This window comes from Salvelinus namaycush, chromosome 5 (genome assembly GCF_016432855.1).
Source record: "Salvelinus namaycush isolate Seneca chromosome 5, SaNama_1.0, whole genome shotgun sequence".
In the NCBI taxonomy this organism is placed as follows: domain Eukaryota; kingdom Metazoa; phylum Chordata; class Actinopteri; order Salmoniformes; family Salmonidae; genus Salvelinus; species Salvelinus namaycush.
Window position 1 is genome coordinate 69,039,774 of NC_052311.1, and position 18,226 is coordinate 69,057,999.

The window sequence follows — 18,226 nt, forward strand, 5'->3', positions numbered from 1 at the left end:
GGAGTTCATTCCATTTGAGTCAGTTCAGGAAGTGAACTGAAATTCCAATTCCAAATGTTTCTCATAGAGAGTGTGGGTGGGGGGGGGGGGGGTTGTCGGAACGAATGGTCGTGGGAACTTAAAATAATTCTAATAATTTGTACACTGCAAATTGACCACAACTAAGCCCAAAAAGAGATTGTATTTAAAAATAACAATAATTTCATACCTTGATTATATTGAAACACGATCACGTCTCTTTTTCTATTTGTGAGACTACTTTGAAACAGATTTCTTAAATTAAATAGATAACAAAAATATATATTCTTTTAACAGTCCACCTGTTGCCGACCCCATCTAGATAGATTTTCATTCTTGGTCACTAGATGGCACTCTGTCACCAAAGCATCCACACATTTCAATCGTTGAAGGTGGAATTGACTGGCTTGTTTGTACAAGTAGATATACTGTATTACATGCCCAGTTCTCTGGCTGACACTTGGCTTCATGGTGTTTTGGGTGCTGTGATTCAGTTGAGGCCAGTCACACCTCTGGGTGACACTTGGCTTCATGGTGTTTTGGGTGCTGTGATTCAGTTGAGGCCAGTCACACCTCTGGCTGACACTTGGCTTCATGGTGTTTTGGGTGCTGTGATTCAGTTGAGGCCAGTCACACCTCTGGGTGACACTTGGCTTCATGGTGTTTTGGGTGCTGTGATTCAGTTGAGGCCAGTCACACCTCTGGGTGACACTTGGCTTCATGGTGTTTTGGGTGCTGTGATTCAGTTGAGGCCAGTCACACCTCTGGCTGACACTTGGCTTCATGGTGTTTTGGGTGCTGTGATTCAGTTGAGGCCAGTCACACCTCTGGCTGACACTTGGCTTCATGGTGTTTTGGGTGCTGTGATTCAGTTGAGGCCAGTCACACCTCTGGGTGACACTTGGCTTCATGGTGTTTTGGGTGCTGTGATTCAGTTGAGGTCAGTCACACCTCTGGGTGGCATGAGACATAGGAAAATCCCTCTCAGTTGGTTTCCACTAGATATCACAGCCACAAAGTCAAAATTAAAATTCACGAAAAAATGTGCTTTTTGTTCTTAATTTAAGGTTAGGGTTAGGCATCAGGTTGTGTGTTAAGGTTAGCGTTAAGGTTTAAAATCACATTTTAAGAAGATAAATTGTTGAAATAGGTGGGGTTTATGGCTTTGTGGCTGTGGTGACCAGTGACGGCCCTCTCAGTAGCTCTGACTCGTCAGACCGTGCCCGTCTGTCCCACTTCCTGTCTGGGATGACCTCATTGTTGGTATGGTAACTGAGAGGGACAGTGCCAGGGCCCAACTCTCACCTTCTATCCTTAGGTTTCCATTGGTGAGGGAGTCAGACCTGTGCGTTTGATTTAGCTTGGAGTTTTGGGGAATCTTCTATTGGTTTGATTTTATGGGACAAACTATATTGATCTCAGGTGTTTGATATGTGTCTGACCCAGGTTTATTAAGGACGTAGTGAAAGAGACAATTACAAATGGCCACCGGCCACTGTTTTGGTAAACAGCTGAGGAACGAGGCTAGAGAATTGTAACCTCACTCACATTCATAAACAGAGCTATGGATACAAGGACTGACCATCCATGATATCAGGATGATAGTTTGAACCATGTTTTTGAATCTATACAGTGTTAACAATTACATTGTTTAAAAACAATGAAGAGAAACAAGCTTATATGTTAGGTATTGACGGGTGAACTAAAGCTCTTGAGGTGTTCAGAAGTTCTATTCTTCAACAATCAATGGGGATATATCATTTATTTAAATGTACAACAATGAATGTAGCAGTTGCAGAAAGGTCAGTATGTAATACTGGTGAGGAAAGCACCTTCAGGTAAAGGTCAGTATGTAATACTGGTGAGGAAAGCACCTTCAGGTAAAGGTCAGTATGTAATACTGGTGAGGAAAGCACCTTCAGGTAAAGGTCCGTATGTAATACTGGTGAGGAAAGCACCTTCAGGTAAAGGTCCGTATGTAATACTGGTGAGGAAAGCACCTTCAGGTAAAGGTCCGTATGTAATACTGGTGAGGAAAGCACCTTCAGGTAAAGGTCCGTATGTAATACTGGTGAGGAAAGCACCTTCAGGTAAAGGTCAGTATGTAATACTGGTGAGGAAAGCACCTTCAGGTAAAGGTCAGTATGTAATACTGGTGAGGAAAGCACCTTCAGGTAAAGGTCCGTATGTAATACTGGTGAGGAAAGCACCTTCAGGTAAAGGTCCGTATGTAATACTGGTGAGGAAAGCACCTTCAGGTAAAGGTCAGTATGTAATACTGGTGAGGAAAGCACCTTCAGGTAAAGGTCCGTATGTAATACTGGTGAGGAAAGCACCTTCAGGTAAAGGTCAGTATGTAATACTGGTGAGGAAAGCACCTTCAGGTAAAGGTCAGTATGTAATACTGGTGAGGAAAGCACCTTCAGGTAAAGGTCAGTATGTAATACTGGTGAGGAAAGCACCTTCAGGTAAAGGTCAGTATGTAATACTGGTGAGGAAAGCACCTTCAGGTAAAGGTCAGTATATAATACTGGTGAGGAAAGCACCTTCAGGTAAAGGTCCGTATGTAATACTGGTGAGGAAAGCACCTTCAGGTAAAGGTCCGTATGTAATACTGGTGAGGAAAGCACCTTCAGGTAAAGGTCAGTATGTAATACTGGTGAGGAAAGCACCTTCAGGTAAAGGTCAGTATGTAATACTGGTGAGGAAAGCACCTTCAGGTAAAGGTCCGTATGTAATACTGGTGAGGAAAGCACCTTCAGGTAAAGGTCCGTATGTAATACTGGTGAGGAAAGCACCTTCAGGTAAAGGTCAGTATGTAATACTGGTGAGGAAAGCACCTTCAGGTAAAGGTCCGTATGTAATACTGGTGAGGAAAGCACCTTCAGGTAAAGGTCAGTATGTAATACTGGTGAGGAAAGCACCTTCAGGTAAAGGTCAGTATGTAATACTGGTGAGGAAAGCACCTTCAGGTAAAGGTCAGTATGTAATACTGGTGAGGAAAGCACCTTCAGGTAAAGGTCAGTATGTAATACTGGTGAGGAAAGCACCTTCAGGTAAAGGTCAGTATATAATACTGGTGAGGAAAGCACCTTCAGGTAAAGGTCAGTATGTAATACTGGTGAGGAAAGCACCTTCAGGTAAAGGTCAGTATGTAATACTGGTGAGGAAAGCACCTTCAGGTAAAGGTCAGTATGTAATACTGGTGAGGAAAGCACCTTCAGGTAAAGGTCTGTATGTAATACTGGTGAGGAAAGCACCTTCAAGTAAAGGTCAGTATGTAATACTGGTGAGGAAAGCACCTTCAGGTAAAGGTCAGTATGTAATACTGGTGAGGAAAGCACCTTCAGGTAAAGGTCAGTATGTAATACTGGTGAGGAAAGCACCTTCAGGTAAAGGTCAGTATGTAATACTGGTGAGGAAAGCACCTTCAGGTAAAGGTCAGTATGTAATACTGGTGAGGAAAGCACCTTCAGGTAAAGGTCAGTATGTAATACTGGTGAGGAAAGCACCTTCAGGTAAAGGTCCGTATGTAATACTGGTGAGGAAAGCACCTTCAGGTAAAGGTCAGTATGTAATACTGGTGAGGAAAGCACCTTCAGGTAAAGGTCCGTATGTAATACTGGTGAGGAAAGCACCTTCAGGTAAAGGTCAGTATGTAATACTGGTGAGGAAAGCACCTTCAGGTAAAGGTCAGTATGTAATACTGGTGAGGAAAGCACCTTCAGGTAAAGGTCAGTATGTAATACTGGTGAGGAAAGCACCTTCAGGTAAAGGTCCGTATGTAATACTGGTGAGGAAAGCACCTTCAGGTAAAGGTCAGTATGTAATACTGGTGAGGAAAGCACCTTCAGGTAAAGGTCCGTATGTAATACTGGTGAGGAAAGCACCTTCAGGTAAAGGTCAGTATGTAATACTGGTGAGGAAAGCACCTTCAGGTAAAGGTCCGTATGTAATACTGGTGAGGAAAGCACCTTCAGGTAAAGGTCAGTATGTAATACTGGTGAGGAAAGCACCTTCAGGTAAAGGTCCGTATGTAATACTGGTGAGGAAAGCACCTTCAGGTAAAGGTCAGTATGTAATACTGGTGAGGAAAGCACCTTCAGGTAAAGGTCAGTATGTAATACTGGTGAGGAAAGCACCTTCAGGTAAAGGTCAGTATGTAATACTGGTGAGGAAAGCACCTTCAGGTAAAGGTCCGTATGTAATACTGGTGAGGAAAGCACCTTCAGGTAAAGGTCAGTATGTAATACTGGTGAGGAAAGCACCTTCAGGTAAAGGTCCGTATGTAATACTGGTGAGGAAAGCACCTTCAGGTAAAGGTCAGTATGTAATACTGGTGAGGAAAGCACCTTCAGGTAAAGGTCCGTATGTAATACTGGTGAGGAAAGCACCTTCAGGTAAAGGTCAGTATGTAATACTGGTGAGGAAAGCACCTTCAGGTAAAGGTCAGTATGTAATACTGGTGAGGAAAGCACCTTCAGGTAAAGGTCCGTATGTAATACTGGTGAGGAAAGCACCTTCAGGTAAATGTCAGTATGTAATACTGGTGAGGAAAGCACCTTCAGGTAAAGGTCCGTATATAATACTGGTGAGGAAAGCACCTTCAGGTAATACTGGTGAGGAAAGCACCTTCAGGTAAAGGTCCGTATGTAATACTGTTGAGGAAAGCACCTTCCGGTAATCCTTCACAAGAAAGGTCTAGACACACACCCTGGTAACTGCCTTTGAATTCCCCTCTGATGTAATGCTGGACATTTTCCCTTCATTGACAGGGTAGGGTTTTCGTGAGAATGAAGTGTCAGCGTCATTTCCATGCATGCTCACGCTTGTGTTGCTAGGCATTTGGATGTCCAGGTAAGATACCCTGGGGCCATGGTGAAGTAGTTTTAACTTCACTTCATGACGTAGGGATCTGTCTCCTTTCCATCAGTGACTGCTATAGAACAGACCTGTAGATGCTGCATCTGTGTGAGCTGTGCTGCTGCCTGCCATGCTGTCTCCCATCACAGTGCCCTTGGTTTACACAGAGAAGACATGTCGGAAAATAAGAGTGCTGTGCTTTTATTATCCTGTTTAAAACTCAGCATGAGTCACACCTCCACTTTCTACTTGTCTTTCTGAGTCCCACCACATCGGTCATGTTCTGGTGCTCCAGCAGCATGGAAGTGTCTGTGTCCTGGAAACCATGTCAATATTTACACTCTTAATACTATTTAAATGAAAAGCCAGGCCCATAAAAGGCATTTGATGTGGGGTTCATTGGTTGAGACTTGTTTTATGTCATCATATAAATTAGGGAGCACAGCTGCCAGAAAGGGGTGTGTCTGTGTGTGTGTGTGTGTGTGTGTGTGTGTGCGTGCGTGCGTGCGCAAACACAGAATACTAAGGCAGGATCTTTCTCCAACATGCCAGCTTACATGGGACCGCTGTCATATACCCTTACACGGTACCACTGTCATATACCCTAACACGGTACCGCTGTCATATACCCTTACACGGTACCGCTGTCATATACCCTTACACGGTACCGCTGTCAGACCCTTACACGGTACCACTGTCATATACCCTTCACGGTACCACTGTCATATACCCTTACACAGTACCGCTGTCATATACCCTTACACGGTACCGCTGTCATATACCCTTACACGGTACCACTGTCATATACCCTTACACGGTACCACTGTCATATACCCTTACACGGTACCACTGTCATATACCCTTACATGGTACCACTGTCATATACCCTTACACGGTACCACTGTCATATACCCTTACATGGTACCACTGTCATATACCCTTACACGATACCACTGTCATATACCCTTACATGGTACCACTGTACTGTATTTAGCTGCTGCTTGGAAGTCAGTTGTAAAGTTGTAAAGTCAGTTGTAAAGTTGTAAAGTCAGTTGTAAAGACAGCTCTGTGGTATTGTCCTGCAGATATGACTCCAGCTAGTCTCACTGTGAGAGGAGAACTCTGAGGGGATGGTCTTATTAAGTCCCATGGAAAAGGGGGCTGTCCTAACCAAACCCTCTGCCTCTGATCCTGAGCCTTTCTATCTGCTCTGCACTGAGCTGACCTGAGAGACTGTGTCTGTCTGGCTGCTTGACCACGTCTTGCCAGATCGGCAGGCTTGGCACTAGCGCTGCTTTAACTTCACCGTCACCGAGACAAACCTCTCCAGCCTCTATCTCGGCTCCACAGCGGAGGGCTTCAGTTCACCATCACCGAGACATCTTCTCCAGCCTCTATCTCAGCTCCACAGCGGAGGGCTTCAGTTCGGTTGTCTGTCTGGTCTCTGGGACTCTCTGCCTGGTTGTCTGCCTGGTCTCTGGGACTCTCTGCCTGGTTGTCTGCCTGGTCTCTGGGACTCTCTGCCTGGTTGTCTGTCTGGTCTCTGGGACTCTCTGCCTGGTTGTCTGTCTAGTCTCTGGGACTCTGCCCGGTTGTCTGTCTGGTCTCTGGGACTCTCTGCCCGGTTGTCTGTCTGGTCTCTGGGACTCTCTGCCTGGTCGTCTGTCTGGTCTCTGGGACTCTCTGCCTGGTTGTCTGTCTGGTCTCTAGGACTCTCTGCCTGGTTGTCTGTCTGGTCTCTGGGACTCTCTGCCTGGTTGTCTGTCTGGTCTCTAGGACTCTCTGCCTGGTTGTCTGTCTGGTCTCTAGGACTCTCTGCCTGGTTGTCTGTCTGGTCTCTAGGACTCTCTGCCTGGTTGTCTGTCTGGTCTCTGGGACACTTGTGTCATGCGTACTGGACGTCTCTCCCCTAATGGATTATCTAAGTGGATATGGTCTCCTGTTCCTCTAGCAGCACACGAGGCAGCTCAACTCCCACTGTTGTAAGGTAACAGTCAGGGCTTTTCCTTCCTTATCTCCTTCTCTCCGTGACTCAGTTGACTGGATATGTCCTATTGAGGTCTGCCTTGAGCAAATGTGGAGTGATGTAGTTGGCTGTGAAGGAATGGTTTTGATTCAGGTCTCTCACAATACAGTTTTCCAGACTTATTCTGAGCATTGATGATATGGAACTCTAGCAAAGTGACGCTGGTGAGTAGTGAATATGTTTGGAGAGTCTTTTAGCATGGCATTCAGTGTGCTTCCATTGTAATGCTGTTGAGTTACTGTCAGACTGTTTGATTTTATTTTTAAAGGTAGTAGCTATTAGCTAGTCAACAGAAAGTAATACTTTATATAATGTTTTGTCAGCAACACTGCGAACACTTTTGTTATTAGAGGCAACGGTGCTAATAGCCTGTAACTTGTTAACAGACGGGTCAGGTTTGTGTTGTGTGTTCTGGAGAATGACCAGGACAGGTGGTCCCCATGTTGTTGTTCTTGTCTGATTTACTGCTGCTATCACACATTTTTTATTTATTTAACCTTTATTTAACCAGGTTAAACCCATTGAGGTTAAAAACCTCTTTAGTGAGGGTGACCTGGCAAGAAGGCAAAACAGGGAAATAGCAGTGTGTCCACAAAACATTACAGAAAAATACAGAATACACACAAAAGACAAAGTGTCACAAGTTAAAGATACAACTGAAGATTAGAAACAACTGCAGTTATCACAAACAGTGTTGTCGATCAGAGTCTTAAAAACAGACAAGGACACTAACTCCCCTAACTTTAAAATCTTCTGAAGCATGTTCCAGGATGAAGGGGCATTATGGGAAAATGATTTTTTTCCCATCTCAGTTCTAGCCTTAGGAACAGACAAGGACAGCAGCGACTATATTGAGTGACTGATCTGGGCAGTAAAGAACAGAGATACAAAGGCAGCATGGCAGCCAGGACTAATGCTGTTTCCACAAATAGTCCTCCCTCCCAGAGAGAAAGACAGAGAAAGAGAGAGACAGAAAGGGAGAGATGGAGAGCGAGAGAGGGAGCGTGAGGGACAGAGAGAGAGACTGTGGGGTTCATGGGACACAGTTTATTGCCTGTATTTAGGCTGGAGGACCCTCCACTTCATGTAACTGTTCTTTGTTTAGTTGGGAGGAGACACTCCAGAGTTCTCAGCATCCAGAAGAATGTTTGGCTCAGTGAATTGCCTGCATTCTGTTCAGACTGGACATTGGATGACAGAACGGAGGATAAAACACAGAACATTGGGGTCTAAGTTAATGCTGGCTGAAAGGTATTGTCAGAACAGTACAGAACAGTAGAGTAGAGCCACATCTCCTCTCATTGTGTGATTATATAAATGGCTTATTCCTCTAATGGCTATTGCAGGCTCTGAGGGGAGGGAAGCTGTTTCATGTGTTTGAGCGGTTTCCCCTCTTTTTGTGCATGTCCAATGGGTTTCCATGTGCTGTGGACCAGAGGCATAAAATCACTGTAGCAGATCCAGGCTGGGTGGAGTGGGACCGCTGTTTGCTTTCCCTACTCTGTATTCCTTAAGGTCCTATGTGTGTACCATATTGTCTGACTCTCAAATGGCTCCCTATTCCCTTTATAGTGCACTACTTTAAACAAGGCCCATAGAGCTCTGGTCAAAAGTAGTGCACTATATAGGAAATAGGGAGCCATTTGGTATGCATCCTATGTACTGTAGCTCAGGACAAGAGGATGTAGCTGGTTACAAGGGAAGGTTGTTGTAGTACTCAGCTGTGTGAAACCCACCCTGTCAGCTAACAGGACAGCTCTGTAAACAAAACCATCTGAGAACGCAGCAGGACTTAACAGTGAAGGACATGGACCTTGTGGTTGTAGCTACGCTGCAACAATATCCATCCCTGAATTCTAGTGGAGAAACCTGTCACCATGTACAGGAACAGTACAGTACAATAACCTGTACAGAGTTTATCCAGCGTATCTCTCCTCCCCTCTCAAAGCCACAGCACCACAGGTTTAGGTCTTTTTAGGAGATGCTGAACTAAACTATAGTTATGCTCCTGGCTGGACACTCCTGAAGTCTGATAGTATCACGGACACACACACACACACAGTCACAGTGGTTTGTTCTGTCTCTCTGCAGTCAGATATTGGAGGAGGAGAAGCTGCAGCAGAAGGAGAGGACACGTATGGAGATGAGACGTCAGGTCTCTGTGTCCTGGGACTCAGGGGGGTCCGACGAGGCGCCGCCTAAAGTAAGAGCTTACACACACACACACGCGCACACACACACACACACACACACAGATAGAGAGTCACACACACACACACACAGATAGAGAGAGAGTCACACACACACTCACAGATGCACACTTTTAGACACACACACACAGAAGCACATTAATAGACACACACAGACACACACACAGCGACTTTATGCCTTGGCCACGAGGAGGTCACAGACGTCATCATCAACACCTATCTTGGCAGTCAGTCTGTCAGTTGGCTGCTCCCATTACAAGAGGAGTTTTCATGGTGTGACATCTGTAAACACTGTACACAAATACAACAGTACAGTCAAGCTTGAGGCTTTAGTCAGTGACTCCCTCAGGAATTACACATTGAATCGGGTGGGGTCTACATGCTTGGAGCCACAATTTCACTTCTGTTGGTCAGACTGTCTGTCTGTTAGACATTATTCTGAGGGAAACGTTCTTCGTAGCTTCACCTCTTCCATCCTCCAATGTTATTTAGAGAGCTTTCATTTTCTATCTGATATACTAATGTCATTTCTGTTCCCAGTTTTCTCTCTGCTGCAGCTGTTCGCATTATCTAAAGCCTTATCTATTGTTAACCCATGGTCCTATTCTCAGGAACTAGTCTCCACCATGGGCAAACACTGCTGGCTGCTGTGACTGAACAGCTCTGTGTACAGCCACCATATCAACTCAGCAAAAAAAGAAACGTCTTCTCACTGTCAACTGCGTTTATTTTCAGCAAACTTAACATCTGTAAATATTTGTATGAACAAAGCAAGATTCAACAACTGAGACATAAACTGAACAAGTTCCACAGACATGTGACTAACAGAAATGTGTCCCTGAACAAAGAAGGGGTCAAAATCAAAAGTAACAGTCAGTATCTGGTGTGGCCACCAGCTGCATTAAGTACTGCAGTGGATCTCCTCCTCATGGACTGCACCAGATTTGCCAGTTCTTGCTGTGAGATGTTACCCCACTCTTCCACCAAGGCAAGTTCCCGGACAATTCTGGGGGGAATAGCCCTAGCCCTCACCCTCTGATCCAACAGGTCCCAGATGTGCTCAATGGGATTGAGATCCGGGCTCTTCGCTGGCCATGGCAGAACACTGACATTCCTGTCTTGCAGGAAATCACGCACAGAACGAGTAGTATGGCTGGTGGCATTGTCATGCTGGAGGGTCATGTCAGGATGAGTCTGCAGGAAGGGTACCGCATGAGGGAGGAGGATGTCTTCCCTGTAACGCACAGCGTTGAGATTGCCTGCAATGACGACAAGCTCAGTCTGATGATGCTGTGACACACTGCCCCAGACCATGACGGACCCTCCACCTCCAAATTGATCCCGCTCCAGAGTACAGGCCTCGGTGTAACGCTCATTCCTTCGACGATAAATGAGAATCCAACCATCACCCCTGGTGAGACAAAACCGCGACTCGTCAGATGAAGAGCACTTTTTGCCAGTTCTGTCTGGTCCAGCGACGGTGGGTTTGTGCCCATAGGCGACGTTGTTGCCGGTGATGTCTGGTGTGGACCTACCTTACAACAGGCCTATAAGCCCTCAGTCCAGCCTCTCTCAGCCTAATCCGGACAGTCTGAGCACTGATGGAGGGATTGTGCATTCCTGGTATAAATTGAGCAGTTGTTGTTGCCATCCTGTACCTGTCCTGCAGGTGTGATGTTCGAATGTACCGATAATGTGCAGATGTTGGTACACGTGGTCTGTCACTGCGAGGACGATCAGCTGTCCGTCCTGTCTCCCTGTAGCGCTGTCTTAGGCGTCTCAGTACGGACACTGCAATTTATTGCCCTGGCCACATCTGCAGTCCTCATGCCTCCTTGCAGCATGCCTAAGGCACATTCATGCAGATGAGCAGGGAACCTGGGCATCTTTCTTTTGGTGTTTTTCAGAGTCGGTAGAAAGGCCTCTTTAGTGTCCTAAGTTTTCATAACTGTGACCTTAATTGCCTACCGTCTGTAAGCTGTTAGTGTCTTAACGACCGTTCCACAGGTGCATGTTCATTAATTGTTTATGGTTCATTGAACAAGCATGGGAAACAGTGTTTAAACCCTTTACAATGAAGATCTGTGAAGTTATTTGGATTTTTATGAACTATCTTTGAAAGACAGGGTCCTGACAAAGGGACGTTTCTTTTTTTGCTGAGTGTGATGACTATTGATGGGAACTATTTTATCAAGAGACTATTTTATCAAGATACTTTTTTATCAAGGGAATCTTTAATCAAGGGACTATTTTATGTGACTACCCTGTCCCCCCCTTACTGACTACCTTGCTGTTCTCCCCCACTGACTACCCTGCTCTCCTCCCACACTGACTACCTAGCTCTCCGCCCCACTGACTACCCTGCTCTCCTCCCCAGTTGACTTCCCTGCTCTCCTTCCCCATTAGTTCCTCTACCAGCTCTCTACTTACAGCTTATCACCCAGCTGGCTTTGTCTTCAGCAATGTTCCATCATGTCTCAATGTGCTTGTTATATGTCTGTCTGTGTGTCTCTGTTCCCTTGTCTCCCTCCGTCTATCTGTCTGTCTGGTCCCTCCATCTGTCTGTCTATCTATCTGTCTGTCTGTCTGTCTGTCTATCTATCTATCTGTCTGTCTGTCTGTCTGTCTGGTCCCTCCCTCCGTCTGTCTGTCCGTCTGTCTGTCTGTCTGGTCCCTCCGTCCTGTCTGTCTGTCTGGTCCCTCCATCTTCCCTGTCTGCCTGTCTGTCTGGTCCCTCTGCCTGTCTGTCTGGTCCCTCCGTCTGTCTGTCTGTCTGTCTGGTCCCTCCGTCTGTCTGTCTGTCTGTCTGGTCCCTCCATCTGTCTGTCTGTCTGGTCCCTCCGTCTGTCTGTCTGTCTGGTCCCTCCGTCCTGTCCGTCTGTATGGTCCCTCCATCTTCCCTGTCCGTCTGTATGGTCCCTCCATCTTCCCTGTCTGTCTGTCTGTCTGGTCCCTCTGCCTGTCTGGCTGGTCCCTCTGCCTGTCTGTCTGGTCCCTCCGTCTCTCTGTCTGTCTGGTCCCTCCGTCTCTCTGTCTGTCTGGTCCCTCCATCTGTCTGTCTGTCTGTCTGGTCCCTCTGTCTGTCTGTCTGTCTGTCTGTCTGTCTGTCTGTCTGTCTGGTCCCTCTGTCTGGTCCCTCCATCTGTCTGTCTGTCTGTCTGGTCCCTCCATCTGTCTGTATGTCTGTCTGGTCCCTCCATCTGTCTGTCTGTCTGTCTGTCTGGTCCCTCCGTCTGCCTGTCTGTCTGGTCCCTCCTTCTGTCTGTCTGGTACCTCCGTCTGTCTGTCTGGTTCCTCCGTCTGTCTGTCTGTATGTCTGGTACCTCCGTCTGTCTGACTGGTACCTCCGTCTGTCTGTCTGGTACCTCCGTCTGTCTGTCTGGTACCTCCGTCTGTCTGTCTGGTCCCTCCGTCTGTCTATCTGTCTGGTACCTCCGTCTGTCTGTCTGTCTGATACCTCCGTCTGTCTGTCTGGTACCTCCGTCTGTCTGTCTATCTGTCTGGTCCCTCCGTCTGTCTGTCTGTATGTCTGGTCCCTCCGTCTGTATGTCTGGTCCCTCCGTCTGTCCTGTCTGTCCTGTCTGTCCTGTCTGTCTGTCTGTCTGTCTGTCTGTCTGTCTGTCTGTCTGTCTGTCTGTCTGTCTGTCTGTCTGTCTGTCTGTCTGTCTGTCTCATCATGCTATACACATTGTGTGCGTCCTGTCCTGTCTGCAATCCCCCCCCGTCCCCCGTCGGCCGTCCTTGCAGCAAAGCTTTAGTCTGGAATGTCTGTCGGCGCCTATACCTCAATGCTTTGGCTCTCAGCCCTCCCTGTTATATCCCCAACTGTCCTTCCCCCCCCCCCCACCCCCCACCGTGCAGCCCTGAGGAGACCCTCCATGCCCCCTGCGGTGGTCAGATCCTCTACCCCCACCTCCACACTGACATGCTACAGCCACCCCAAAAGCAGCAGCTGACCCATGCAGTCCACAGATCCATACAGGCCGGTGGAACAGGACAGGACAGAGGGCCACAGCATTAAATAGATCAGAGCTGTAAAGGTTTTGACATACGCCACTCTAGTGGTGTCTCTCTGAAAGACACACAGCAGGGCTGGACACTGTTCAGTTCCAATCCAGGGATTTCAGTGTCAAGTTATGTAGAGAAATCACTGGCTGTTTCTCATAGGGCTCCTGTTAGGATGCAACAGTGATCCATTATAGTGCTATTTCACTTTGACAAGAGACACAAAATGGCTTTAAATCTAGTTAGATGATTATTGTGGATTTGTTAAAAGCTGTCGCCTAAATACTTACACTGAGTATGATGGCAAACAAACTAGAGTAACATTAAATTACATTTAGAATTAAATAATGTTTTGGCCCAACGTAGATTTAGTGATTTTCTTTGTTGAATATTGTGACACTAAGCTGTTTGGAAAGCGGCATGTTGTCTTAACACATGCTAACACAATGTGCCTTGGCCTTGAGGGGGAAATGCTATTGAAATGTCCTCAGGTTGTCACTCACTTTCAGAGCCTGTGTAGGATGCTTGTGTAATCCTTGTCCCAAATGGCACCCTTTTCTCCTATGTAGTGCACTACTTTTGACCTGGGCCCATAGGCCTCTGGAGGAAAGAAGGGCACTATGTTAGGGAACAGGGTTCCATTTGGGATGCAGTATGCAGTACTGTACAGCAGGGTGACGTCTCCTCCCTCCAGATCTCTGGATGATGCAATCTACTGTTATTCTACCATGAAAACATGCTGCTCTCATTGGTCCTTTTTCAACACGGTTGGTTGATGCTTCCGTTGTCGTCATCTTAGCCATCCCAACGTTGTGTACAACCATGTAGAATCTTTTAATTTCCTGTTTTATGATGTTTCTATTGTACGTGTTCTAAATGAGCATCTGAACTCTGTCTCTTGCACATCATTTCATGTTTCCACAGTGTTGTCACATGTTGTAACTTACAGCCTGTTCTGTTTTGTTCACTGTCTTTTGCTAATCGGGAGGTTTGGCCTCGAGAAGCTTACTGTGAAAAGGTCTGTAAGGTAGATGTCTCGCTATGATTAAATATAAGGAAAGTCTGAGTGCAATGCTCAGTGGAGGAGGAGATTGTTGCCTGCCTGCCTATCAACAAGTCACCCTGAATTGGAGATGATTATTCTACCCTCATTCCCCCCTCCCCCGCACCAAAAATAACCAGCAACTCTACTAAGTCCAACACCAGAACTCTCATGTAACTTTTTTGTGGATGTTGAACTAACCGTCTGCTTGTTTCATAGCCTTTCTTTGTTTCCCTTTTGAACAGCTCTAACTCTGTCCACACACATTGCATCTGTAGTTTGTGTGCCAGTCAGTGTGTGTGTGTGTGTGTGTGTGTGTGTGTGTGCGTGCCAGTCAGTGTGTGTGTGTGTGTGTGTGTGTGTGTGTGTGTGTGTGTGTGTGTGTGTGTGTGTGTGTGTGTGTGTGTGTGTGTGTGTGTGTGTGTGTGTGTGTGTGTGTGTGTGTGTGTGTGTGTGTGTGTGTGTGTGTGTGTGTGTGTGTGCCTAGCTCTATCTAACCCAGACCTAGCTATGGAGATGAAGCAGCAGCATGTATTTAACAGAGCTCTCTGTCTGTCTCTCTATAGCCCAGCAGACCAGGGTACCCAAGCCCACGCTCCAGTGAGGGGTTCTACCCCAGCCCACAGCACCTGGGGCAGCCCACCCACTACCAGGTAGAGCAAGGAGAGCTGGTACACGGGGGGGGGGCAGGTAGCCTAGCGGTTAAGAGCGTTGGACCAGTAACCGAAATGTTACTGGTTTGAATCCCCGAGCCGACTAGGTAAATCTGTCGATGTACCGGTGAGCAAGGCACTTAACCCTAATTGCTCCTGTAAATCGCTCTGGACAAGAGTGTCTGCTAAATGACTCAAATGTACATTTTTAATTTGTTATAACATCATAACCACTAGCAGGTAGAGCAAGGAGAGCTGGTACATTGTGTTATAAAGTAGTTATAACATCATAACCACTAGCAGGTAGAGCAAGGAGAGCTGGTACATTGTGTTATAAAGTAGTTATAACATCATAACCACTAACAGGTAGAGCAAGGAGAGCTGGTACATTGTGTTATAAAGTAGTTATAACATCATAACCACTAGCAGGTAGAGCAAGGAGAGCTGGTACATTGTGTTATAAAGTAGTTATAACATCATAACCACTAGCAGGTAGAGCAAGGAGAGCTGGTACATTGTGTTATAAAGTAGTTATAACATCATAACCACTAACAGGTAGAGCAAGGAGAGCTGGTACATTGTGTTATAAAGTAGTTATAACAGCATAACCACTAACAGGTAGAGCAAGGAGAGCTGGTACATTGTGTTATAAAGTAGTTATAACATCATAACCACTAGCAGGTAGAGCAAGGAGAGCTGGTACATTGTGTTATAAAGTAGTTATAACATCATAACCACTAACAGGTAGAGCAAGGAGAGCTGGTACATTGTGTTATAAAGTAGTTATAACATCATAACCACTAACAGGTAGAGCAAGGAGAGCTGGTACATTGTGTTATAAAGTAGTTATAACAGCATAACCACTAGCAGGTAGAGCAAGGAGAGCTGGTACATTGTGTTATAAAGTAGTTATAACAGCATAACCACTAGCAGGTAGAGCAAGGAGAGCTGGTACATTGTGTTATAAAGTAGTTATAACAGCATAACCACTAGCAGGTAGAGCAAGGAGAGCTGGTACATTGTGTTATAAAGTAGTTATAACATCATAACCACTAGCAGGTAGAGCAAGGAGAGCTGGTACATTGTGTTATAAAGTAGTTATAACATCATAACCACTAACAGGTAGAGCAAGGAGAGCTGGTACATTGTGTTATAAAGTAGTTATAACATCATAACCACTAACAGGTAGAGCAAGGAGAGCTGGTACATTGTGTTATAAAGTAGTTATAACAGCATAACCACTAGCAGGTAGAGCAAGGAGAGCTGGTACATTGTGTTATAAAGTAGTTATAACAGCATAACCACTAGCAGGTAGAGCAAGGAGAGCTGGTACATTGTGTTATAAAGTAGTTATAACAGCATAACCACTAGCAGGTAGAGCAAGGAGAGCTGGTACATTGTGTTATTAAGTAGTTATAACAGCATAACCACTAGCAGGTAGAGCAAGGAGAGCTGGTACATTGTGTTATAAAGTAGTTATAACATCATAACCACTAGCAGGTAGAGCAAGGAGAGCTGGTACATTGTGTTATTAAGTAGTTATAACAGCATAACCACTAGCAGGTAGAGCAAGGAGAGCTGGTACATTGTGTTATTAAGTAGTTATAACAGCATAACCACTAGCAGGTAGAGCAAGGAGAGCTGGTACATTGTGTTATAAAGTAGTTATAACAGCATAACCACTAGCAGGTAGAGCAAGGAGAGCTGGTACATTGTGTTATTAAGTAGTTATAACAGCATAACCACTAGCAGGTAGAGCAAGGAGAGCTGGTACATTGTGTTATTAAGTAGTTATAACATCATAACCACTAGCAGGTAGAGCAAGGAGAGCTGGTACATTGTGTTATAAAGTAGTTATAACAGCATAACCACTAGCAGGTAGAGCAAGGAGAGCTGGTACATTGTGTTATTAAGTAGTTATAACATCATAACCACTAGCAGGTAGAGCAAGGAGAGCTGGTACATTGTGTTATAAAGTAGTTATAACAGCATAACCACTAACAGGTAGAGCAAGGAGAGCTGGTACATTGTGTTATTAAGTAGTTATAACAGCATAACCACTAGCAGGTAGAGCAAGGAGAGCTGGTACATTGTGTTATAAAGTAGTTATAACAGCATAACCACTAGCAGGTAGAGCAAGGAGAGCTGGTACATTGTGTTATAAAGTAGTTATAACAGCATAACCACTAACAGGTAGAGCAAGGAGAGCTGGTACATTGTGTTATTAAGTAGTTATAACAGCATAACCACTAGCAGGTAGAGCAAGGAGAGCTGGTACATTGTGTTATAAAGTAGTTATAACAGCATAACCACTAACAGGTAGAGCAAGGAGAGCTGGTACATTGTGTTATTAAGTAGTTATAACAGCATAACCACTAGCAGGTAGAGCAAGGAGAGCTGGTACATTGTGTTATAAAGTAGTTATAACATCATAACCACTAGCAGGTAGAGCAAGGAGAGCTGGTACATTGTGTTATTAAGTAGTTATAACAGCATAACCACTAGCAGGTAGAGCAAGGAGAGCTGGTACATTGTGTTATAAAGTAGTTATAACATCATAACCACTAGCAGGTAGAGCAAGGAGAGCTGGTACATTGTGTTATAAAGTAGTTATAACAGCATAACCACTAGCAGGTAGAGCAAGGAGAGCTGGTACATTGTGTTATTAAGTAGTTATAACAGCATAACCACTAGCAGGTAGAGCAAGGAGAGCTGGTACATTGTGTTATAAAGTAGTTATAACATCATAACCACTAGCAGGTAGAGCAAGGAGAGCTGGTACATTGTGTTATTAAGTAGTTATAACAGCATAACCACTAGCAGGTAGAGCAAGGAGAGCTGGTACATTGTGTTATAAAGTAGTTATAACATCATAACCACTAGCAGGTAGAGCAAGGAGAGCTGGTACATTGTGTTATAAAGTAGTTATAACATCATAACCACTAGCAGGTAGAGCAAGGAGAGCTGGTACATTGTGTTATAAAGTAGTTATAACAGCATAACCACTAGCAGGTAGAGCAAGGAGAGCTGGTACATTGTGTTATAAAGTAGTTATAACATCATAACCACTAGCAGGTAGAGCAAGGAGAGCTGGTACATTGTGTTATAAAGTAGTTATAACATCATAACCACTAGCAGGTAGAGCAAGGAGAGCTGGTACATTGTGTTATAAAGTAGTTATAACAGCATAACCACTAGCAGGTAGAGCAAGGAGAGCTGGTACATTGTGTTATTAAGTAGTTATAACAGCATAACCACTAGCAGGTAGAGCAAGGAGAGCTGGTACATTGTGTTATTAAGTAGTTATAACAGCATAACCACTAGCAGGTAGAGCAAGGAGAGCTGGTACATTGTGTTATTAAGTAGTTATAACAGCATAACCACTAGCAGGTAGAGCAAGGAGAGCTGG

The 18,226-nt window shown here is 45.2% G+C and overlaps 1 protein-coding gene across 3 annotated transcripts in view; it reads left to right on the forward strand.

Moving 5' to 3' along the window:
• LOC120048831 (focal adhesion kinase 1-like) overlaps positions 1-18,226 on the forward strand; it is a 146,601-nt gene that overhangs the window by 112,931 nt on the left and 15,444 nt on the right. For all 3 annotated transcript variants that reach the window (XM_038995095.1, XM_038995094.1, XM_038995093.1), the window contains 2 exons: positions 8,999-9,110; positions 14,731-14,817. In XM_038995095.1, coding sequence (XP_038851023.1) covers positions 8,999-9,110; positions 14,731-14,817 — 199 coding nt within the window. The remainder of the gene's footprint in view (positions 1-8,998; positions 9,111-14,730; positions 14,818-18,226) is intronic.